General features: G+C 38.3%; 1 protein-coding gene across 1 annotated transcript; it reads right to left on the minus strand.

The window, feature by feature from the left end:
* Window positions 1–7,492: 7,492 nt before the first annotated feature.
* Window positions 7,493–24,667, minus strand: beta-PheRS (phenylalanine--tRNA ligase beta subunit). The gene is made up of 13 exons (XM_022085707.2): window positions 24,505–24,667; window positions 23,704–23,759; window positions 22,128–22,282; window positions 18,209–18,281; window positions 15,594–15,860; window positions 14,757–14,936; window positions 14,055–14,230; window positions 12,487–12,694; window positions 10,721–10,801; window positions 9,780–9,990; window positions 8,837–8,998; window positions 8,267–8,553; window positions 7,493–7,653 (listed from the first exon to the last, which is right to left on the minus strand). The coding sequence occupies exons 1-12, from the start codon at window positions 24,560–24,562 to the stop codon at window positions 8,402–8,404; spliced, it is 1,779 nt and encodes a 592-aa protein (XP_021941399.2). The 5' UTR covers window positions 24,563–24,667; the 3' UTR covers window positions 7,493–7,653; window positions 8,267–8,401.
* Between the last annotated feature and the right edge of the window lie 348 nt (window positions 24,668–25,015).

A 25,015-nucleotide genomic window follows, 5' to 3' on the forward strand; every position in this document is an offset into this window, starting at 1 on the left:
ACCAGAAGTCTAATGCAGCTGAATATACTTTAAAGACGTTAGCCGACCGAAATAACAAAATGGGTTGGGGACATTTTCTTTATCAAATTTTGGGCCCCTATTTATCTATAGAGTGGTTTCATCAGTAAACCACAAAATGTTAGGAGTAAATGAAGATGATGTTATCGGAAGACATCTCGCGCACGCGCGATTAATCGTGTGTAATAATCGATAAGTCGACAGTGGGCAATACTCTGTACCGAGCAGACAGACTGATGGGTGTTGACCGGTTCACTGCAGCAACCCACCTTCTGTTATGGCCCGAATTTTCTCCCAGACAACAATATTCAGTTTCTAGTATTTCGTGACCGCTCGTCCAAGCGCCATTAACACAACCACTATATCTCTGAAAATAATCAATCTAAATTCAAAACTGGTTGGTTAATGACGATTAAACAACTGTTAAAGTTTATTAATTTCATTACGACACACCCATAGGTTCCCCTTAATACCCAGTAGTAACTCGGAAGGTCTCACTTGTGTAGAACGAAAAAGTCGTGCCGCTACATGCCATGTAGGTCGTTTTGGGGGAGAGCTCCTTCTGTTTCTTGACCTTGGCACTAGATGGGGGTGAGTGGTCAGCATCACGCCCCGGCCGGCTTTACCCCCGGGAAAGGACCCCGGTACCCATTGTAGAGGAGGCTGGGTGGGCCCCAGAGCCGGTCTGGACGCAGAGGCCAGAGGAAAAATCCTCTGCCCCCGTCGGGGATCGAACCCCGATCGTCCAACCCGTAGCTAGTCACTATACTGACTGAGGTATCCCGGCTCCCGTACGACAAACTACACTCAAAATCCTACTACTGTTTCAGTTCAATACCTCAACCACAGTTATCAATAAAACATTTCGTCAAAAATATTTACTGAGAGTTCTGAGGCCAGATGTGCGATGGGACATTGGATTCCCTGCCCGGGACAAACGCATGGAAGGTGTAAGACGCATCACTTAAACAATTGCATCCTCATCTGGTATAAAGGAAATTCCACTACCTAATTCAATAAATCTAGTAATGGCGTTAACGCAACCAGTACATACTAACTAAATCAAGTAATGCTGGATGATATGGCATTATCAAAATTTAGACTACGTTACTTTAAGTTATTGGTTTGTGCCCGTATGTTTACTACCAAAGAAAAATAGCTCTCCCGCTATACGCCATGTTGGCGATTGTGGGGGAGAAGCAGTATAGCTCATCATTCTTAACTTCGGCACTAGATGGGGTGAGTGGTCAGTGTCGAGCTCCGGCAGTCGCTTTACTCCCCGGGAAATGCCACCGGTACACATTGGACTAGGACGAGCCCTGGTTGCGGCTGGAAAAGACTGCAGGTATTTCCTGGTTCGTTGGGACCCCGAGAATAATAAAGTAATGAAGACTACGTGCTCGAGGAAATACTTGAAGATATTTAAGAAACTCTGTGTGTCGGACGTCATTAGCTATGTATTCCAGGGACATTACAGGAGACCGACAACAATGAGGAAGTACCCTGACTGGGATTAATCTCTAAAGATAAATGCCGGGGTGAGAGCTCGACAGAGACCACGACGTGTTTGCTACGTGCAAGACAATTACGATCAACACGACAAATGCAAAAACGCTAAATAGATAAAAAAAAAAATACTGTCCACAAATATTTAAATGCATGTTCGCTGACACATCATGTTACACAGACGAGAAAAATATTTGTCGACAAGTAACAAGGTAAAATGACAATCGCCATCTTTAAGAGGAGGAAACACGTCACAGAATGACGTCATTAAGTTATTACAGCAGTCCCGCGTCCAGAAGCTAATTTACAAGTGTAGATTGTTTTACGTGGGTGTGAAACTTTGTCTTTCATTACCAGAACAAACGTAGATACAGGATATTTGAAGACTAAGGTCTGGCAATAGTTTAATTCAATTAAAGGTAGTAAGAAAACGAAGGTAATTAAGCAACGGGAACATCATAAAATGTTATCGAAATATTTAATGGAAAACAAAACTCGAGATATTTAGGCATTCACGTCAAAGAAATATTAAAATGAATCTTCAGGTAACGTAATGTGAAGCTGTGAACGTGGTAACGAGCCTTCGGAACTCATTAAAGCAGATAATTGGCATTTGCCAATTTTACTGTAAACTACAATTTAAATTAATGAAATAATGGACGGGGATTCAAGGCAAGGGGGTGCGAGGGGGTTGTGAATACTGACAGTTACATATATGCGTCACATGGTATGACCTTGATGGAAAATTGCAAATACAAATTTATTGCCGCAAATTTAATCGTACTTCAGTCCTAAAACACTGTTTATAAAGCTAATAAACATCACAGATGTTACACTTCACAGATAAATACATTAGTTATATCTTTGTTTAGTCAAATATACACCCAGCCGTAATAAGTTTAAAATAAAATTTTTATAGTCCATTAAGTTACGCCGTAATCCTTTCTACATCATAAGCCCCCCCCCCCCTTTTTAAAAACACTGACAAAGTTTAGGTGAGATGCGTGTACTGTGTGGGTTACCCTGAAACTGTACAAATCAATATCAAAATTCGGACGCTAAAATAAGGAACACAGCGCAGTAACTTCTATGGTTTAGCGTGACTCTACAACGTACGCTAAATTGACGCAAAAATTAAACAAGCTAGGGACTGTACGCATATCCTTACACAAGTGGCGCGTCCATCGTAAATTGGCCCTTGATATTTTCTAATGGCGCCACTGACGTGTAATCTGGAGTCATTGACCTTTTGTGCATGCGGCGTATGGCCGGATGATGACGTCACTACGGAGGACTCCCCCCCCCCCTTGGTTACTAAACTAATCAAGATGAACGTCGAAGTTGGCTGTCCTGTGCATTGTAGGGCTGTGTAGTCTGGTAGAAGTTTGCCAACGTTTAATAGATTATAATGATTGAGGTAGCAAGAACCTTTGAAACGTTGCTAAGCTTACCAGAAGACATCCATCTGCTTCATATGCCTTGCTAGATTCACCAAAATGCAAGTAGGCGTTATTTTATTACAACTGGAACGTCCTGTTTTTTTTGTAATATCATGTAACACGCAGAAAAAAATATATGTATGAAAAGAATGTAAGAAACAAGAAAAGTGACAAATATAGAAAAGATGGAGGGGAAGGATAGTAAGTATAAGGCATACATGGAGAGAGAAAGCGATTGGAAGAAAGACGATTTCGATCAATTGAATTTAATCCTCAGAACTGCAACATACCGGTTCTTATATTGCATTACGTCGTAAGTCATACAGCGTCATCTCGCAGCTGTAACACTATTCCTTCGCACGCTCGCCATCTGTACACAGACAACGTAACTACTATGGGAACAGAAATTCATCCATTTTGCACAGTGAAATTCGATTCGATTCTTTATTCTGAATAATAATAAATCAACCGCGAACCACGGGGCCAGATAAGGGAAATGTGGACCTGTGTGGGGTATTGATTTCCAGCCTAAAGTAACGGTTTCCTTGGAACTTCATGTTTCCGTTGTGCTTCGTGATGTAACGGCCGTTGAAAAAACGTCATTTAGTTCGTGGAATTGCGTGACAACACAAAGAATTGGTGCAGCATTCCAACCTTCGAAGTTCTCTCCAGACATAAATCAGACGTTAAATAACGTTACACGAACACAATTTAATTTCAACTTATCACAGGCGAAAGCGGAAAGGACTATTTTCCTATCTTTTCTTCTTATACCGTGTAGGTAGATGTGCAGTAGGCGTATTCGGGAGGAACTCTCCTCGAGTCTAGGCCATCCCGATGTCACAGTTATATTGATCAACATTTTCAAGGAATCAAGGCGTTATGTTCGCGTGACCCTTGGTCTGAAGAATCCCTAGAATAAAAACGTGAGCATAATTACATACGCGAACAAAATCAGAAGCGGGAGGCTTCAGGACTAAGATGTTCTAGGTTCAGAGCTAGCTCACTAAACAGGGCTGAAAGATTAAAGTATACATGGGAAAGGTATGATAGGGTTATTATGAACTTGGAAGTTTCACTCGTACATTATACACTGCAGCAACAGCCATAAGAAAGGGCTTACAGGGAAATATGGTCGAGAGACATTTTTAGTATCGTATCAGACGTAAATATTTTAATTTTGAAATTGTGGATAGGGGACTGATATTGTCGTGACTATGACACGACGCTGACGAGTACGTGACCAATAACGGACATGAATATGGTCACTTATATTCCTGCATATCAGCAGAAATATGCGTTTGAAAAAATGACTGTCAAACGACCTTGAAAATTTCAACAGCCTCTACTTGGTAAACCCAAGGATTGTTATTATCGTCACTATGACACGCCGCTGAAGGATGCGTGATATCTAACGGGACGTGAATATGGTCACACACATTCCTGCAGATCGGAAGAAATATGCGTTTGAAAAAAATGACTGCGGAACAAACGTGAAAATTTCAAAGTCCTCTATTTCGTAAATTCACTGACTGAATTTGTCGTGACCTTAACAAGTCACTGACCTGTCTGTAACCTCAAACTGACACGAGAATGGGCACTGAGTTACCTTCTGATCGACAGACATATGCGTTTGAAAAAATGAACATCAAATGACCTTGAGAAATTTAAAAGCTTCCATTCCGAAAACCCACCGACTGATATTGTCGTTACTATGACATGACGAAGACATGTGAGTGACCTCTAACCGACACGAATATGGTCTCTCAGATACCAAGCAGATCGGCAGAAATATGCGTTTGAAAAAAATGGCTGACGAACCGTTCGTGAGTGCACACAGGTAGGTTTCTTAGTGTTCCATTGCCATCGCACAGCATCGAAAATTAATAATGTTGCGGCAGAAAAACCGCAGCGGTAAAAGTACCGCAAGTACACGCGCTTCCTACTGAAACAGTGCGTTCGATCAATGCGGCACAAAAACCGCTGCGGCCCTAACCGCTCGTGCGCGCAAGGTCTAACGTTTGTTATCGTTACTATAAATCTTCGGGATCCATAACAGGAAAAGTCTTGACCAAGTGAAAACCTATCAGCAACTCACAGAAGACGCGTATTAAGTACTGGGCTACAAGTGTCGGTCGCTCCAAAAGCCAACAAGAACTCGATACACGGAATATTCCTGTAACAGGAGACATCAGCAACTTTCTCCGTGAGAACTGTTTCGAAGCACTGAACATTCAATTTGCATTCCTGTGAAACAAGGAAACTGTGACGAAATAAGCGCACTCAACTATAACATTCGAGTTTCTAGTTGTACAATTTGGCGAAACTCCCGCGGTGATGCAACGTTCCAATTTTAACATCGAGATTCTTTTTTGGCGGAATAGATACAAAACTACTAGAAAGCAACTAAAAATAACAAAACTTACGCGCGCACAGCCAAATCTTGATACAATTAACTACTGTGCTATATATATATATATATACACATTGGTATAACTGAGACTATCTATCGACCAGTCGACATAACCACATATCTGTCTTTGTCTACGTAGTTAATTCTCTAGTAAACAGAGCAGGAACATTCAACACTGCTAACAAAATCCGCAATTGGACACGATACTGAATAACTTAAAATGCTCACAACACACAGTCATAAAGTCTCATCTAAATATACTCTTTCCAACTTCTTAGTTTTTCAGTCAGCCATGTCCCAAATTGGCTTCACCGTTAAAATTTCATATTTCCTATTCCCCGTCTAAGTTAAATGTCCAGTCCGTTAACTTTTTTTCTGGAGGAACAGCCCAATTTGATCTTTGGTCCCCTGCAACTGTGCATAATTTAGAAACCTTAATCTTACAGACAGCACGGCCTCCTAGATGAGGCACCCAACATCCTGCTATAGCGGTTATACGCGTGATTCGTATTCGGGAGGCATAAAGTTTGATTCGGACCAGAAACCAGCTTTACTGAGGGTTTACATGGTTTCCCTCATAGTTTGCTTACTATTATATAGCCTGCAGTTAAAACGTGTCTTCAAATAAACTGACATGCATCTTTCATCATAAGTCTTCTACGTCTGCAGAAAACAAGTACTTTTTGCAATACAATACTAAATACAAGTACTTTTTGCAATACAATACTAAATACTATAGTAGATATGTTGACGATATACTCATGATTTTTGATGGAAAAAATACAGATATAAAAAATGTTTTAAATGAATTTAACAACATAAATCAAAATATAAAAAATAAAAGTATTGTATTGAGGAACACAAGCAGGATGCAATTAAGATATAAGAAGTACTTTTTGACTACGCTAAAATTTCAAAGACGTTGTTTACGCAACGTCACGAGCGATGACGTCCGCAGCTACTACGGTAATGTAAAACGCAACAATGGTATCCAAAGTCAACGTTGCAACAATGTGATTAAAGACATAAACAGGCCCAGAAATTGCACTTTGCTGACGCTAAAGCGCAAAGAACACATAAGAAGCCTGAACGAGTTCACGCACTTTGTAGAATTTGAATAGCAACACAGACTAAACACAAAGTGGACTTCGTTTATACACGTTGATAATGTAAATATAATGAAAGTTCTCGGGCTTCCAGTCGTACTTCAGTACCCTGGGGACGAAGGTGGTTCTCGAAACGTTGGTGTTTTCTTCATTAAACCACCTTACGCGACTGGTTTAACCACATTGGTGTCACAACGGATGATTTCCAGTGCACACTTTTGCAGCCTATATCTCTAACATCCATTTTAGTATAATCCATTTATGTCAAGGCCTCCCAAATTATGGTTTCTTTTTGTGATATTTCAAACCAAACTTCTATATGCGCCTGTTTTGCCATGTGTGCTACACATCTTGGCAATTTTCAGCAGCCATTTCTCACCCAAGTCTCTCCTGATTATCTGCTAGATGGCTCTGGCAGTTAAATCGGGATTGAGCAGAAATTGTGCAGTCAGTGAGCTTGTCACTCACTACTCATAAATGCACACTTCAAGACCAAGAAACCTCCGAAAAGGAGGCGGCGAAAACCTACTACCGGGTTGTAGAGCCAAGAAACAACAAATAAGATTGAATGACCCTGATAAATATGGACATAAATTCCACAAATTCTAATGCTTTTCATTATGTAATTTATCCCATTCCTGAGTGAAATTTCGCATTCTCACGGTAGCAAGTGTGATGACTGTCTTCTGGGACGTTACACTACGAAGTCTGGCAGAAACTGACCGACATTTCAGAAATGCTTACACTTACCATCATTGACCTGATGACGGGCGCAAACATGAATGGGCGAAGTGAAATGCTGTGTAGGTCAGTACCTCTTTCTGTCATTACCATAAGAACTGAAAGTCAGTAAGCATGACTTACTGACACCAGCATCAAAGGGTTAAACAATGTTCATACGGGATGGGGCAGAAACACCGGATAATGTTTACTGCACGTAATTTGTGCAAATAAAGATATACTTTTAGTTATAAAGTTTAAATGTGGGACAAGGGAGGGGAACACTTAAATTCCAACCTTGTAAATGTTTTATTGTCATTACTGAAATCAGATGTTGAACCACTGTCGCAACCCATAATTTTTACTCGACAGATATCTTCTCATGCTGCAGCACAACAAGTGTACTTCATGACGCTAGTTACGATGTCTTCATTTATCCGAAAGAAATTAACTGCAAGTTCAAATAAAAGTATTAAAAACAGACTTATAAAAGTATTTGCACAAGTTTTGCTGAATCTGTGTTGCCAAAGATCAGAGTTTAAAAAAAAATCACTATTGTTTTTTAAAACTTTTTAACCTAAAACAGCCTGAAAATTATGACCTCGTAAATCGATGAGGCATTCTCAAACAACAAATCATTAAAAATTACCGATAAATTTAGAACTAAATAAATATCTTATTTAATTAATTGCCCATGGGACATGCAACATAAATGTTTTCGTAGCTGGTAACTTCACAGTAGTAGTTATGGTCGCTGCTTAAAATAACTTTTTGCCCGCAGGTAACACTCACTCGAATTGCACTTATTAAAAATTGACTGGATCACTCATCTCTACTACGTATCACACAAAAAGACTCATACTCAAATAAAATATCACAATCAAATGAATATCACTCCTGCTTCATATTCATAAGTTCCTAGGTTCAATTTCAGCTATTCTGTGTTGTACCCTATATGCCCCTTCATAATTCTATGACGGACGTCACGATGTGCGTTACAACAGACGTACTTTGTATAGTCGTGTGGCCGCAGCCAAAGACACAAAGAAGAAGATTAAACTTACAGAGAGATAGTATAAGTGGAAGGCAGATTTTAAGAAGCATCTGGCATTGAAAATGCCAGCACAATCTGTCCTGCAGCAACAAAAAATCCTGTTTCATAGTTTCTTCCTCTGCCTTTTAATTTGTAGTTTCAACTACTACACAAACGGCTCAATGTTGATCTCCAAACAAGCGACTGGATGAGTCAGTTCAAACTTTGTAATGACATCAGGGTGCAGGACACCCATTATACCGATCACCTGACCGTTGGCGACCACTTCAGCACAACGCTGTGGGAAATACGCAGGATCTAGAAGAAAACAGAATAAAGAAAAAAAATTGGATGCACAACCCTCTCGCTACTACTATGGCAGAACAAGTGTCTATACTGGATCATTGTGGTTATCGTCAATATTCTTACCTACGTGCCTCCATGAAGATTTCGATAACTGTTGCAATATTAAGAAAATATGAAATTTTAATATGAGAGCATAATTAACAGAAATTAATAGACATTTTCACCAATTACTTAAAACTAATGAAAATTCTTCAAACTATATTTCCCTGTCTTAAATATATTTATAACTACATACCATCAACAGCTTTAAGGTAATAACCAGTTGCGGTTTTGTTGCTACTTCTAGGTACTTCCAACAACTGCATGAGCCTGTCAAGAAGCCCATGGATGATCTCGAACCCAGGAGTTTTATTGCAGTTCACTGCACACACACGCCTCTCATTCCTTGCACCAACTTCTGCAATATTCAACCACAATTAATACTTCATAGCACAATAAAAATTAACACAATTAAAAAGGCATTTATTTTCAGAAAGTTGAGCCCGAGACTAACGATTTAATCAGTTATAAAGGAATCTTGTTCACATCGACACATTTATCATCACAATCTTTTTCATAATATAACACCAAATGTCATGGTTGAGTGGTTAGCTCTCCTGCTTTGTATTCGGGAGATTCTCGGTTCAACTCTTGCCCTGATCGAGGTTTTCGTGGTTTTACCCAGTTCCAGGATAGCATAACACATTACTTGATCCACCAAAGCAACTCTCTTAATCACATGATTCCAAGTGGGTTAGCAATTTCAAAACATGTCTCCATCAGGGCTTTGATCACCCTGATTCTGGAGGCAGCAAGGACCTCTGAGATGTCCGTAAACTTCTATCAGACTACATGGCGCAACAACCCAGAAGACAGCCATCTTCAGACTCACTGCCACGAAAAGCTCAAATCATACTAAGTAGCAGTTACACACACAATTCAAGTATACATACACAATCTATTCATTTCCATTAAACTAACCACAAATACATAAATAAATTTATGAAAATCCCTACTAATTTGGAAGTGTGTGATGAAGACAGTGATTGTAATGAACTAGCCAATGTGCTGTATATAGAATTACATGTTTACCGACACTGTAAAGATCTTTAAGAAAATTAATTCTCTAGAGTCCAGCAAGTGAAAGAAAAGATACAAATCGAAGGATGAAGACAGAATAATTGTCAAATGTCTTTTACCTGCTTTCTTGTCTATAAGAACAACATCCGAAACTTCAAACAGCTTCAATGGCAACGGCATCTTCTTGTTTGCTGCCAGAGTTTTGAGCAGTCCTGGCACAAGTGTGGTCCTTGCTACTTGAAATTCTAGCGTTTTAGGGTTCGAAATGTGGACAGCAGGAATATCCTTTATGTTCTTCCCAAGTTTTGTAGCTATGTCATCTCTTGAGCACTGTGTGCACGATGACACAACACAAGACAAGAAACTCGCTTGAGTTAGTACTTACAATTTCTGTTCTAGTACATGGCACATGCTATTGTTAATGTTCCAATATTCAATCAAACATTTTAAGCATTACAGGTGACTCTCATTATAAGCAGTTTTACTTCAGTACCAATATCCCATCAATGGCCAGTGAGTTGTGTGCATAGTTTCACAACCACCCTACCACTTTGACTCCGAGGACTAAAAACCACTCACGTATACAGGTAGCTCTCGAATTTACGCCAGGGATGCGTTCCTGGACGAACCGGCGTAAATTGAGACTCTTTTTATAATGTAAATCAATGGAAAGTCAATGACATGCGTTCCCAGCACCCAAACATTGACGAGTAATATAATGGCATTATGTTTAAAACTCTGAAATAACGTAAATAAAATAAAGGGTATTTAAAAAATATATTTTATACACTTACAATCAGCAATTCGTTGGTCCCCGCGATTGACTGAATACTTAAATTTGGAAATACTGGAGAAATCAGATTAATAAATGTCCAATTTTATTAAATTACAAACATTCCCTTTCACATATGAGAACCATGAGAGGCATTAGCTGAAAAATCATTAGCCAGTATTTATAATTTCTGTGCTTCTTTGCATTATATTACTTGTGTATGTTAGCAGCTACTTGTCTAAATTCATGGCAGTGAATATGTTCACTATTGGAATATAACGTACATACCAGAGCAAAAGTAAGTGCCTCTGTAAAACCAGCTTGGGCTATTTGCTCCCTCAACTGATCAGACAACTTGTTGAGCGGAAACTGAAAAAGTAAAAAATTACTAACAATACTAATGATGATAACAAATCAAGAACTACAACCACCTCCTCCTCCTCCCAAGGCCCTACAAATGAGACCTGCTTGTTTGTGTTAAAGATATGCGAGGAAAGAGGGCTGGCTGAGACAGAAAATTAACATTCTGAAACAGTTTCAGTAAGAAAAGGCATCTCATTCATGTCTACCTCATTAAATTACACACGTTACACCAAAGGATGTTCCAGACGAAAGTTAAAAATCTTAACCAACTAAATATTTTATTATGTAGAGCTTTTATACAATTAGACATCCCTGAGTAACTGCAAAAGTTGTCTCTCTGCACCAAGAAAAGTAAAATTATGACTGGGATACTGGGAACGACCCGTTCTTCAAGTGCCTGAGCACTGCGGGTCCTAACTTTTCGTTGGCTTAGATCTATAGACATTCGGTAGGACTCCTTGGACGAGGGATCAGGCCGTCGCAAGGCCTCTACCTGTACACAAGAGAGCACAACACAGAAAAACGCGGACAGACATCCATGGCTTGAGTGGGATTCGAACCCACAGTCCCAGCGACCAAGCGGCACAAGGCCCACGCCTCAGACCGCGCGGCCACTGCGGACCCCTAAAATTATGACAGACCATGAAAATTACAGGGCAACAACAAACAAATAACGTGGACATACTAAAAAACTACCAAAATAAGCACTGCAGCATAAACTTCATGAAAGGAAAGATGGTTCAGCATATGTTGGCTCTTAAAAAATTTCTAATGGACAGTCCTTGTTTATACTGAAGCAGATGAAGAGGATAAGTGTGGATACAAATAAATTATAAGCAAAATGAGGAAATTATAAATAAGTTGGGAAATGTATACACAGCATAACAATTCTGGTGTGCTTCCTTAATTTGATCTTTAATCAAAATACCATAGTAATAATTTCAGCCAAGTAACTTGAAGATTACCTACAGAGTCACTTCAGTATGGAGAAATACATGCAAGTCTTCATATAAAGTGCCCATTATTGTTGTCCAATTTTAACCAAAATTGGTTTTTTGTTGGCAAAACTCCCTAATATTAAATTTCATTAAAATCTATTCTGACGTTATCAAACTGTTTCATACAGACAGACGAGTGCTCTACAGGGATGCAAATCACATAATGAGGAAAAGTATACATAACAAATTGTACCATATAAGGCAATCTTATTTCAGACTCAAACCAAATGTCATCGTGAAGTGGTTAGCACTGTTGCTTTGTATTTGGTATGTCCCAGGATCAATTACCACCCTGAAGATCAGGATTTCTGAGGCACATTTTGTTTTTCATCAGTACTACCACAAAAATGATGAGATAGGTATTACCTTAAAGCAGATACTTCCTATTCCCTTAACTTCATGGTTGAAAGTAAAACTGATCAAATTAAACACACAATACCTATATGTTCTTTCACGAGTTCTTTAACTGGCCTATCGGTTAACTCATCATGTACAGAAGCATTTGACCAGGACGACTGAGAAAATAGGATAATATTATAATGTTTTTTTTATGGAAACAGGTTATAGTGATATCAATCTACACAACTGGATCAAGATTATGCATATTGTGGTAATAGTGACATTTAGTTATTGAATGAAATTAAAAAGTTGTTCAGGCTTAAAATCATTCACAATTTATAGCATCAGATTTACCTGTGCTCCAATTGTAGCAGTTTTAGGAATAGTTTTCCTGATGTTGTTGTAACCATAAGCAACAGCCACATCTTCATATATGTCACACACGTGAATAATGTCATGTCTGGATGGTGGGACTTCAACTATTACTTCCTCTTGTGATTTTGCTATATCTGATTTCAGACACATTTTAGTCAAAAGTCTGACAATTTTGTCTGCTGGTTCACTGGTGCAAAACAATTAAAATAAGTTGTATTAAAGCATTTAAAACAATGTTCATAATTATTTTACCAATTGCTTTTCACAATGTGATATAATAAAGGATATGAAGTGTGTTTGAAATATTTCTAAAATGTTTTTCTTCATACTTCATGCATTTAGCAGCCTTCCCATGTTATTCCTTTCAAAGCAAGTCTAAATGAATCTGCCACCCTGTCAAACACAAATTCTGCCACTTGCAGGGGACACAGTACACATTCACAAATTTTAGGCCAAATTTGTCATTTATTGGACAGCATATACAGATCCAGTTTACTGCAAAGACTTAGGAGACAGCATGATAATATTAAGACATATTTTATAAAAATAGGTTGTAGTAATGTCAACCAGTCAAAGATTATGTCTAATTGTGACCAGTTAATCACTGAACTCTGTAGACAAAAAGAAATTTCGACTTGAAATTATCTCTTGATTTATAGCACTAGACTCACCTCCACTCCAATACCTTTAGATCATAAACCAATTCTTTTATTCTACTCCACAAGGGTGAGATGTCTTTTCGACAAAGCCTTTTCCATACTCCACAAACCTTCCATTAAGCTATTCTTTCCCTACTCCATTCCATACATCATTGCTCACTTTGTCTCCGTCTTTGATTGTTGATTAGACTGTGGTCTAATGCTTGTCATCTGTTTACACTGTTCCTAGCCCTCTTCTATGTCAAAATATACCAGTAATGTGTTTTATATACCATAATATTAACATACTCTGAAATATTCCCATTCAAAATTATATCTCTAACAGCTGATAAAACTTATTGCCCATACACATTCTACCCCACCTGACCATTACTTTTCTGATGTTTATATCAGATTGTGATTTACTTTTCAATCTTCCTAATAGTCACAATGTGGTTAACAAAAAAGTGCAGGTTTTGGTAAAAGGACAGATCTGTGGGTATCAACAAGAATGTCATCACATAACAGGGTAAGTAGTGTAGAAGTGAATGCATGATACTGATCAACATCATCAATGACTCAACAGACCTGTGTGGGCAATGGCTGTCTTCAAAAGCTTCCTAGAGTCTTCCCTATTCAACACACTTAAATAGGTCAGTCTGTAGCTTTCTTGGATTTTGTAACAATTTGTTTCTTATGGGGTGGAGATGTAAGCCCCACACCCAAACACCAACCTGGAGGAACAGGCCTCTGAATTTATGCCCCCCTCAGACAGGGTGGCCCAGGCACTAGGTTTCCCTTTTAGTCGCCTTTTACAACATGCAGGGTACAGCGAGGTTATTCTTCTCCGCCCTCTCACGGAGGTATGATACCAATACTGTTGCAATAATACAAAGGATAATCATTCACCTTATGCCGATGTACTGGTTGGTTTTCTGTATGTTTACAACCTCTTCTCGATAACCTAGTTCAGGATACTGTGTAGCTGTACCATCAGGTGCCACGACTTCACAATATTCTGCAGTATATTTGTCCGCACAGTATTGGCTGAACATGCATACTAATGTGTCCAAAACAATCTTGGCCTGAAAATTACAAACTTAACACAGGTTCATCAATAAAACAAACTGATGTAATCATTCCTTCATGCTTATTTGGGCAGACAAGTAAAGAACTAGTGTGAACAAGTGAGATTTCAGGTTCTCATGGAGGTGAGTATGATGAAGGCTGACTCCTGGGTTGCTGCACCTCTGAAACGTCAGTTCCACCAGACTACAAGATACAACAACCCACAAGACAGCCATCTTCTTAGTACATACTAAATAACAATACAGTAACAATGATGATGATGATGATGATGATGATGATAATAATCATCATCTGGGCTTTCATAAACACGCTAATGAATCCTCAGACTGTCTTACGACAGCTGAGAGCAAATCTGCTTCTCAAGGACTCTGATCTCCAAAGTTAGATAGTTACAATACTATTGTATTTATCAGTCTTTAACAGGAAGAAGCCATTACAGGCAAGCACTAAAGAAAACAAAAACATTTATGAAAACATACATATAACAGAACAATAAATTCTACGATAAATTCCTGAGCAAACCTTTGTGAGGTCCAATGCTGTGCACTCAATGAATACATTTCTTGTATTCAGTGTAATTCTTGAATGGTTTCCATTAATTATTGGTGGCATTGAGAGAACAACACCATTCTTATCATAAATGATTGGATATACTGGACTATCCCTGATGATGTGAAGGTACTGCTTCAACTGGGCATGGTTCTGAAAGACAATATATTCAAACATCACTTTCCCCCCACAAAATTAAATAAGCTGTAATTTAAACCACTACACTTGAGAAAGAACACTATTAAGATATATTCCAACTCAGTGTCTCCACTGCAATAGGAGTATGATGAGCCCAATGGTAAGCTTTCGTAATAGTGACAAACCTCATTGTTCCAATTCAACAAGACAGGTATCAACTTCCAAGAACATTGTACTAGGCAGTGAGTAAGGCTGGGGCCACACGACCGTACAAAGTATGTCCGACGTAATGCACATCGTGACGTCAGTCCTAGAATTATGAAGGGGCAAGACCACAGAATGCAACGGCTTCTTCCGGCTGCATTGGGGCAACTGATGCATCACACTGCGCTCGTGTAGAGTCCTCACCTACGTCCGTACAAAAGTATGTCCACTGCAACGGACGTACTTTGTACGGTCGTGTGGCCAGGGTCTAAGCCAGTAAGTCTGTCTGTCCACCTGATAGTCAACTATCAACTACTTAGTCAACCAGTGGGTGAGTAAATGTGTGGGTGGGTTAACCAGCAAGCCAAAAGTTGAGCATTTATGTATATTCTTAATCTCTGCACAAATACATTTAATAACCATCCAATACTCCAGAACATATTACTTACTACTGTGGTGAGTACCTACTGAATAAAGGTCCATCAGTTCAACTGCTGTGAATTCCTTGTCTTGATTCAGAGGTTGGAATTTAATGTCACTAGGTGGCCTTGCATCATATATAAAAGGGCCTGTGACTGTATCAAGATCATGAGTTCCTATGGCAACCAGAGAGCGTTTCCTGCATATATTCTGATGTAGCTTGTCTTGAAGGTCAATGAAACTCTTATAGTTTTCTTGGGTAAATGTCACATTCCTTAGTATTGCAGCCACTGCATGTGGACGAATCAGCTGTGTCTGTAAATTTAATAATAGATCTAATGCTGAGGTTAAGAATAAGTAGGAGCTATACCTCCTTTCTCCCCCAAAGTCCTACATGGCATGTAGCAGGATAGATTTAACAATATTATAAATAGGGAATGGATTTTTAGGTGCTAAAAACAAAGAAAACATTTTTATTTAATTAAAATTGAAAAATATGCTCTAAAAAGTAGAAACTATTAAAAGTTTACCCATGAATATAAAGAGTCACCAAAACTTCTCAGAATCTCATACAGAAAGTGAAGCACTGTTGCAGTGAACCATGGAAGTGAGCTTTGAGCTGTGCATAGAAAATCAAAACAAAGAAGAGTACTCACCAGATGACACGTCACTTAGCTCAAAATGTTGATAACAGGCTGTCAAATTTGCCATGAAGCTATTGGTGGTCATTTTGAACACTATACTAGATTCATTTATTAAACCAAATACCAATGTTGATGTATGTAATGGTTTAGATTATTAAAATGTCTACTTCATTCACTGAATGTGCGTATACATCTTTTTGGGACACCTGTACATTACTAAAGTTTTTATATATCCCAAAATATTTACACAAAAAATGTATAAATATACATTTTATCAATAATTGCAGTAATCTGAATGTTACATTCATTCTCACAAACTTAAACAGCTTAAAGAACAGCAAGTCTACCTAGAAATCTGTTCCCTAATTATATATCGCAATATTATGGTATTCAAATCCCGATGTCTTTTACATATATGCACTTCCAACTTAGTTCTGTCACTACATTTGCACCCACAAACTGTAATTTCGCATCTTGCTAACATTCAGGGAAGGGAGTTTAATGATAGGAGATCAATATGAATTAACACTAAGACTATACATAGAGGCAGGCACTGTATGGTAAACACCCTCATATGTGTGGGACAACATGATTTTTGTAAAAGAAAATGTACGAGGGTCGCTCATTAAGTAATGCCCCACATTTTTTTCCTCAGAACATATTTATTCAAGATGGCTCAAATTTAGTGACAATATAAATCAATGTTTCCTTTACACATACTATTTTTCCACATAGTCCCCATCAACTTGTACGGTTTTACGCCAGCGTGGAACAAGTGCATGCATGCCTTGCCGGTACCAGCTCTTGTCCTGTGCACGTAGCCATGTCCTCACTGCTTGAATAACGCTCTCGTCATCTTCAAACCTTGTTCCGCGGATAGCATCTTTAAGTGGCCCAAAGAGATGGAGTCGGAGGGTGGATGGGGCAGCACCGTTCAACCAAATTTGGTGATTTCTTCCCGGGTTCTCGGACTTGTGTAAGGGCGTGCATTGTCATGCAGGAGCAAAATTTCTGCTGGATGCTTGTGAGGCCGAACTCGTCGGAAACGCTTCTTGAGGGTTTCCAGGGTCATAATGTACGCGTCTGAATTGATGGTCGCACCTCTTGGCATCACATCCACAAGAATGACCCCATCACTGTCCCAAAAGACAGTCATCATGACTTTTCCGGCGGAGGGAATTGACTTGAATTTCTTCTTTCTCGGTGATAGAGGATGATGCCACTCCATTGACTGCCTTTTTGTCTCCGGCTCAAAGTGGTGTATCCAGGTTTCGTCACCTGTAATGATCCGGGACAGAAAGATCTCTCCCTCAGCATCAAAACGCTCCAACAATTCAGAAGAAATCGTTTTCCTTTGAATCCTGTGGTCTGCTGTGAGACTTCGTGGAACCCATCTTGCGCACACCTTCGAATATGCAAGAGCCCGGATAATTGCAATTACACTTCCATTACTGACTGAAAGCTGTTGGGCCAATTGTCGAGTTGTGATGCGCCGATCCTCACGAATAATGGCATCCGCGCGGTTCAACATGTCTGGAGTGGTGGCTGTGGCAGGACGCCCAGAGCGCGGCAGATCACGGAGCTCGGTTTCTTCACTTCCTGAAGCTTTAACTCTCTTAGCCCAGCGACCAACGGTGCTCCTATCGACTGCACATCTTCCATACACAGCACACAAACGTTTATGAATGTTCACCACCGTTTCTTTTTCAGCAACAAAGAATTCAATTACAGCTCGTTGCTTGTAACGAGAGTCGTTCACAGACGCCATTTTAACAGTTCACTACAGCTCCGCTATCGGTTGGAATCATTTGAAACTCCGTACACGAACGCGGGAAACATCAAATCTCAAGCATGTAAAAGTGCACTTTTCTATCTTCATTATTGGCTGAGAAAAAAAATGTGGGGCATCACTTAATGAGCGACCCTCGTAGTTACACAGTGGAAAAATATGTAAGCAGAGACCTACATGAATGCTGGCATAAAACTAAATACTGTAAACTGCTGGGACATTCTACTTACTGCAGGTGTCAAGATGAGTTTCTGTATGGAGCCTTTCTCTGGTTTCACAGCTTTGTAGCGCGGAGGAAACAACCTGAACAATCACAGGGATATGACAAATAGAGAGAATCATAACACACTGTTATAATGTTCAATAGTTTCCTCTACTTAATACTTTACTTTGGAATCCTGTTTTACAACAAACATTTAATCTTAAATATTTCATGTTTAAATATACATATATTCTTACATGTCTTATGGAGTTTGTAAAAATTAATACATTTAGAGAAACAATGGAATTGATGTTGATGAAACACTCTCGGGCTACAAGACGCATCAGGTGGCTCAATGGTGAATACACCATATGCTGTGCCAACGTTTCGAGAGCCATCTCTGCTCTCATCCTCAGGGCAGCTGCATAACAAAAGGGTCCTCTGTACTGCGCTCACCAATGGGAACTGGCAATGGATGGCAGGTAGTAGCGTGGTGTTGCTGGTGGCCCATCCATTGCTTTGTTTTGTGCTGAAGAATAGAAACTGGCAGTCGAGGTCAAGTGTTTGCTCTGGCTGGCTTGGCCTTCCGGGCGGACACCAGTTTTGTCACAGCCCAAGAGTTTTTAATCAACTTCAGCCACCGCAAAAGCTTCACTTTATACAATGGAAATGATCATGCAAATGACAAAAAATGTTACCATCACAGAAAAACAGCAAACATTGCAAAACACTTGATCAAACAAGACTGGAAAGGTATAATCCACACTAGAACACAGTTTCCACACACCTATTTTTCAAATTCTGAATGTTCTTAGCTGAATTAGAAAGATTACATTTTGCATACTCTATGCAAAAGCAACCACTAGTATTGTCCACATAACCATAGCAATGTTGCAGGTGATGTAAAAAAGTATATATCTTCAACATAAAATTTGCCCTTTAACATATATAGGTCACCCACAGATATAAAGCACATATAGCAGCTATAAAACACAACAAAGACAATTCTGTATACGCCAAACATATTCTGAATACCGGACACGCATACAACACAATAACAGGAACAATGGATATTTTAAAAATAGTACAAAATAAAAGACATAGAGATACAATAGAAAAATATTATATACAACAAACATTTAAACAAAACCTTTGCCTAAACGATAATAACATATACCTTAATAACCCCATCTTCAATGTCCTTCAGACACTTGACCCCAATCTCAACAACCACCTTTCACCTACTCTCTCTGTAAGTAAAAGTAAAGTAAAGTTTGTCCCACTATACGCCATGTAGGTGTTTGGGGTGAGAGGAGATATAGCGCCTCTCTTCCTTGACCTCGGCACTAGATGGGGGTGAGTGGTCAGCATCACGCCCCGGCCGGCTTTACCCCCGGGAAAGGACCCCGGTACCCATTGTAGAGGAGGCTGGGTGGGCCCCAGAGCCGGTCTGGACGCAGAGGCTAGAGGAAAAATCCTGCCCCCATCGGGGATCGAACCCCGGTCGTCCAGCCCGTAGCTAGTCACTATACTGACTGAGCTATCCCGGCTCTTACTCTCTCTGTAAGTGATCAGTATTAATCCAGTTCTCCTCGGATACGTTAATACTTCTGAATACCTTCAAGACATATCTACGCTCTTCCTCGGTATGTTCATTTTTACATTTTACCTTCCATTTTTATTTATTTTTACCTTATTACATTTTGTCTTCTATACTCGTTCTTTCAAGTTCAGTAATATTTAAAAATATTTTAAATTATTTACGTTACAGGCCAATGTTAAACCACTATCACTTCAAAATATACCCTCACTCCAATGAATTTGGAAGTAAACATCATCAGAAGTTACACAACAACAGTAATTAAGTTTTAGTTTATAGGATTATAATTTTTAACCTTTAACTTTACACCTGAAGATGGTTCAATGTAACCGAAACATGTAGTAAAAAGATGTACCAAATATGTAAATGATATTTTAATATCTTATGTATAATTTTATTTATATACAATTGTGATTAGACGGAAAAAAACATGAATAATTAAATTTTAATTCACAATATGACGCAATTATATCAACTTATAAAATTAATTGATTAACTCTTATCTACTTATCTTCTTACAAACAAAAGAAAGAGCAAAGTGCAATCTATTATATACACTTTCTACACTTATTACTGAAATGCACAAACATATGCTTACCTCTTTCTTCTCTACACATTAAACTGTTTATCAGAAAATGATTGAGACAGCAAAGTAGATTCATTCAGAGGGTCTAGACCAGGGGTCGGCAAACATTTTTTCTAAAGGGCCAACTAGTAAATATTTTAGGCTCTGCAGGCCAAGAGGCAAACTCGAGGATATTTATATAGGTAAGCCTACTTATGTAACAAGAAAAAACCAAGTTTTAACAAATTTATTGAACAAAATGTAACGTAATAATATTAAGTAGACTACAATTGTTTGAAATACAGCTCTATTAATGAGAAGAATGGAATTGCCTGTTTATGAGATGACATTTCACCAAACTGAGGTTTAAATTCAGTACTCCCTATCATCAAAATTGATTGTAAATGATTAATGCTGACCTGTATTGAGATTTTACATATTTCATCTTTGAAAATGTCTTTCCACACAGGTAGGTGCTGTCAAATACAGATATATAAATCACACATACGGTCTTTCTCTCAACTACTCAACTCGGCCGTTTCGTTATAGCGTGCACTTTGAAATTTCAAAGAAATTAAATATGTAAAATCCGTTCTTAGCTCGCTGGCCGTACAAAGAGGCGGCAGGCCGGATTTGGCCCGCGGGCCGTAGTTTTGCCGACCCCTGGTCTAGACTCTGACTTTGTGTTACAAACTGATCAGTAAATGCCTATAACATGCGTTAAGTTCATTTTGCCCACCATGTTGGTATTACCAATCACAGGGGAACAGATAACACAATTTTAGAATAGAAACCAATGGCACAATGTCCATACCAAATTTCAACCAAATCAATCCATCAGTCCATAAGCTAATCATGTGGATGGATTGATAGAGACATATACATGATCAGCCCTACATGCCCTCACTTTGTGCACATCATGCAAAGAATGCATAATTATTTCTGCTCTTTATTTTACAGGAATTATTTTTTTATGAAATAGCTTCACAATCCACATACAGTCTGTATAACTAGGTTCAGATGTAAGAGTTAAATGGAGATTACAGTATACTCTAAGTCTGTCAATAAAGAAAATCATACTCAACTAATTTAACCCTCTTCCACCTAAACACTCAACAACAATCCTATGGAAATTGGCATTACTGGAATTTAGTTCTCACAAATATTCATGTTTCTGCCTGCTTCCTAGCGACATCCACTGGAGCATTAACTAGTGTCTTTATTTTATTTATTTATTCTTTACCTTACTCAGGAGAACTGATCCCTTGTCTGAGATTTTAACCTGAGACCTCCCAAACACAAAGTTCAAGTGTTAGCCAACCACTCAACTGCAACATTCAGTAATTGATGTCATCACATTCAATACACTAATATATACATATGTGGAAGGAGTGTTTTCTTCATATGTAGGCTTCAATTCCCAAGTTGCTTTACAACAAAATAATGTAAAAGAAATGGGTTACAGTTCAGGTTATCACAGTGGTGAGTGTGAAGATAACTGTTTTCTGTTGCTTGGTATAAATTGACTGACATTTGAGAGGTGCTTACCATCTCCATCACCAGGGTGATAAGCTAAATTTCTACCAGGCTATATGGCCCAACATCCCAAAAGAAAGTCTTAGTAAAAGAATTATTCCTTTTGTAAAACAACAGGGTAAAACCTAAGTTATACTATGTCTTTACAGGGTCAGAAGAGGGTTAATGACACACATTAGAGGAACATTTACACTAATTTTTAAAAAACAGTTCCATTATGACATAAGGCAAAAATGTTGTACTTACTTTCCCTGAAAAACAAGGAGACCAAGAACCAAGCCTTCCAAACACAAGAGATCATAACGATTTGCTGGTATCTCTATTCGATATATTATGTCCTCTGATGCTCCTGTAGACTGTTCGGCTCCTTGCTCATTAGTAATCATCTGCTTTTCTGTTGTCTGAACAGAAAGGTATAACTTTATCAAACAACAATTGTTCCAACTTATTAAGCTCTAACACACAAAGCACAGGATATTCTGCAATTAAGATCATTCTTATTCAGAAAATTTAAAAAGAATGAATAAAATCATTAATCATTTTACCATTATCCACCATACAGAGTGATCAAAAGTCATGCAAGCCATTCCTGACACATGTTCTATTTGTCAAAATACAAAATACTGATATCAGAAAACAAAAAACAATGTTATAATATATTAAGTGCACTGTTTGACAACTTTGAAAAGGGAAAAGAAATTAATGAATTAATGTTCAGCTGTTATTATTTCACTGAAGAAAATGGTACCAATTATCCTCCATCAACACAGCATGTCACACTCCAACGTTTAAGGAGTGTAACGGTCTTTCATGGAATGTATGCGGACTTTCAGTACTTCATGAACTGCTGTTTTGGCTATTAGAGCATCCTTAATCACTCTAGAAAATTTGACAGACAGCATCTAAATTAGTGACAAACACAGTTTCTGTCCTGCATGCTTCCTGTGTCTTGGAAACAGTTCATCAGACAAGATTCTGTCAATTTGCTTGGCACAGAAGAATTGGGAAATGTATCAACATGGGATGCAGGCCTTCTTGAAAATCCTGTGTAATGCAATCAAGGATGGCAAATCTTGGAAAACTTATGTGTAAAACATACATTTTCTTAAGCAAAGAATGTTTTACATTCTTTCCTATAATTATGTTGTTTAAGTTGTCTACTTTACAACAAAGGGAGTAAAGTTTGTCCCTAGACATACAAATATCCAACATTCTGATTTGAATGGTTGTACAGAACATGGAATAACCTTCTACTGAACTTCACTTGACTCTCATCTAAAACTTTAAGTATAAAATATATATATATATATATAAACTTTCTAATACTTTCCAAAAATCCTTTCAGTATTGGTCACAATGCTATAAATGTCTTTAAATTAAGACTTCAGATTATTAGCTTTGGGAACAGAAAATAAAATGGGGCCAAATCAGGTGTGTAGAGTGGATGTTCTAACACTGGTATTTCTTTTTTGACAAAAATTCCATGATGTCAAAGAATTATTCAGGTGAGTATCTTCCACATATGTTTTGGATAACCACCATTACTTAATTTCCTGCTCAGGTAGTGGCATTTCATTCACACATGTAATATTAAACCAAAGATGGCTTAGTCCTCAGACCTTCATTAGTGTTAACAGGGTATATTATATGGATGTAAGACTGGAGAAGTTTTATATAACTGAGGACATTGAACATTGGTGTCTGTTGGCAAGGGGAGTACCCTGAATATGAATGTCTATTAGAATCCAACTACAAAAGTGAACATGCAAGCACTGACAATAAAATTCATTCATTCCACATCTTGTAATAAAATTGTACCTACCACTTCATCCAATTCCAATCCAAACTCAAAGCAAAGGTCACTGAATTGATCATCAGCTGTAAGTTAAAAAATTATATGATAAATTAAGTTACTGATATCCTCTAAGAGATATTTCTCAACTTGGCTTGCATACCAACTGGGAAGCACAAAAATGTTCATAGATATAGTGTTAAACAGAAATATAACTGCAGGTATTTGCTGTTTATCTTTCACTTCTAATTTTCGTTAATGCAATTCATGAAGTATACACCTTGCCAGGAAGCCACGGCCATCCAGCTAACAATCAGAAGCCTCAGTAGCTTTACTAACCCAGCTATTCAGTTTTAATACTTTCTGTCTTTTAAGTATGCCTGAATGGACTGAGGTAAACCACAAAAACGTCAATCAGGATAGCTGGTCTCTGAGCCGAGATAAGAACCTAGGACCTCCTGATGCATGTGAATTAAGTCTTGGTCTATCAAATGTTTCAACATTTTATTTTTGTATAAAATATCTGCCACAAAATTAAACCTTAAAAAAATGGAACAGGCCACAAGTGTTATAGAAGACTTATGAAACCATAGGTGGTACACTACTGAAGATTTTGATGCCAACATAGCACACCTTTTTGAAAATATGAAAGGTCCGTAACTAGTATATGAAGGTGGTTCTTATTCCTTGTGTGAACACTATGTAAAGTTGGGCCTGTCTGAAAAAGTTATCGGTTATTTATGATGAAATTATGTTCACTAGCAGCAAATGAATTTCTATGCTCATTATAGGTTTCTACATAAATATCTTGGTTTGGCACCAGTAACTTACTATATTCTTGACCGAGAGCTTTAAAAAGTAAATCTCTCTTCACTCCAATGATCGGCATGATAAATTACGACTCTTTAAGAAGAAATTATTCGATAAATTAAAAAAGACACGCGCGAACAAAACTTCCACAAATTCGATACTGTCGCTCCGAACACAGATAATTCCGACCACAGGCGATACCAAATATAAAATCTTACCACAGATAACTACATACGAACGTCAAATGATGGGGACTACCAACTAGAACTGAACACACATTACAATTACATAATCCGGTAACAAAATGTAAGACGTTGGCAACGCAAGTGGCCTATAACATCACAAATACGCCATATATTGTTTTGTAATTGACATTTGTATACGTTTTGAAACTACGGCAAAAATAGTGTTACCCCCGTTTGCGTAAGCAAATTCCCATTTTAAGGCTCCGTTTACCGTTTCCAGCAATGCGTTTCGTACACAGGAATGGTGTTACCTAGCAAGGGACATCTTGAGCTTACACAGGACTCCG

Source organism: Zootermopsis nevadensis, unplaced genomic scaffold (assembly GCF_977971745.1).
Source record: "Zootermopsis nevadensis isolate Lab colony 2312 unplaced genomic scaffold, Znev_1.0 Znev_ptg000012l, whole genome shotgun sequence".
Classification (NCBI taxonomy): Eukaryota; Metazoa; Arthropoda; class Insecta; order Blattodea; family Termopsidae; genus Zootermopsis; species Zootermopsis nevadensis.

Bases quoted from the DNA above. Each gene is read 5' to 3' on its own strand.
- beta-PheRS (XM_022085707.2), bottom strand. From the start codon at position 24,562: ATGCCGATCATTGGAGTGAAGAGAGATTTACTTTTTAAAGCTCTCGGT. The intron at 8,999-9,779 runs GTAAAAGACATT...TGAATATTGCAG, and splicing joins TCTTATAGACAAGAAAGCAG to AAGTTGGTGCAAGGAATGAG. The intron at 8,554-8,836 runs GTATGTAGTTAT...GTTTTCTTCTAG, and splicing joins TTACCTTAAAGCTGTTGATG to ATCCTGCGTATTTCCCACAG.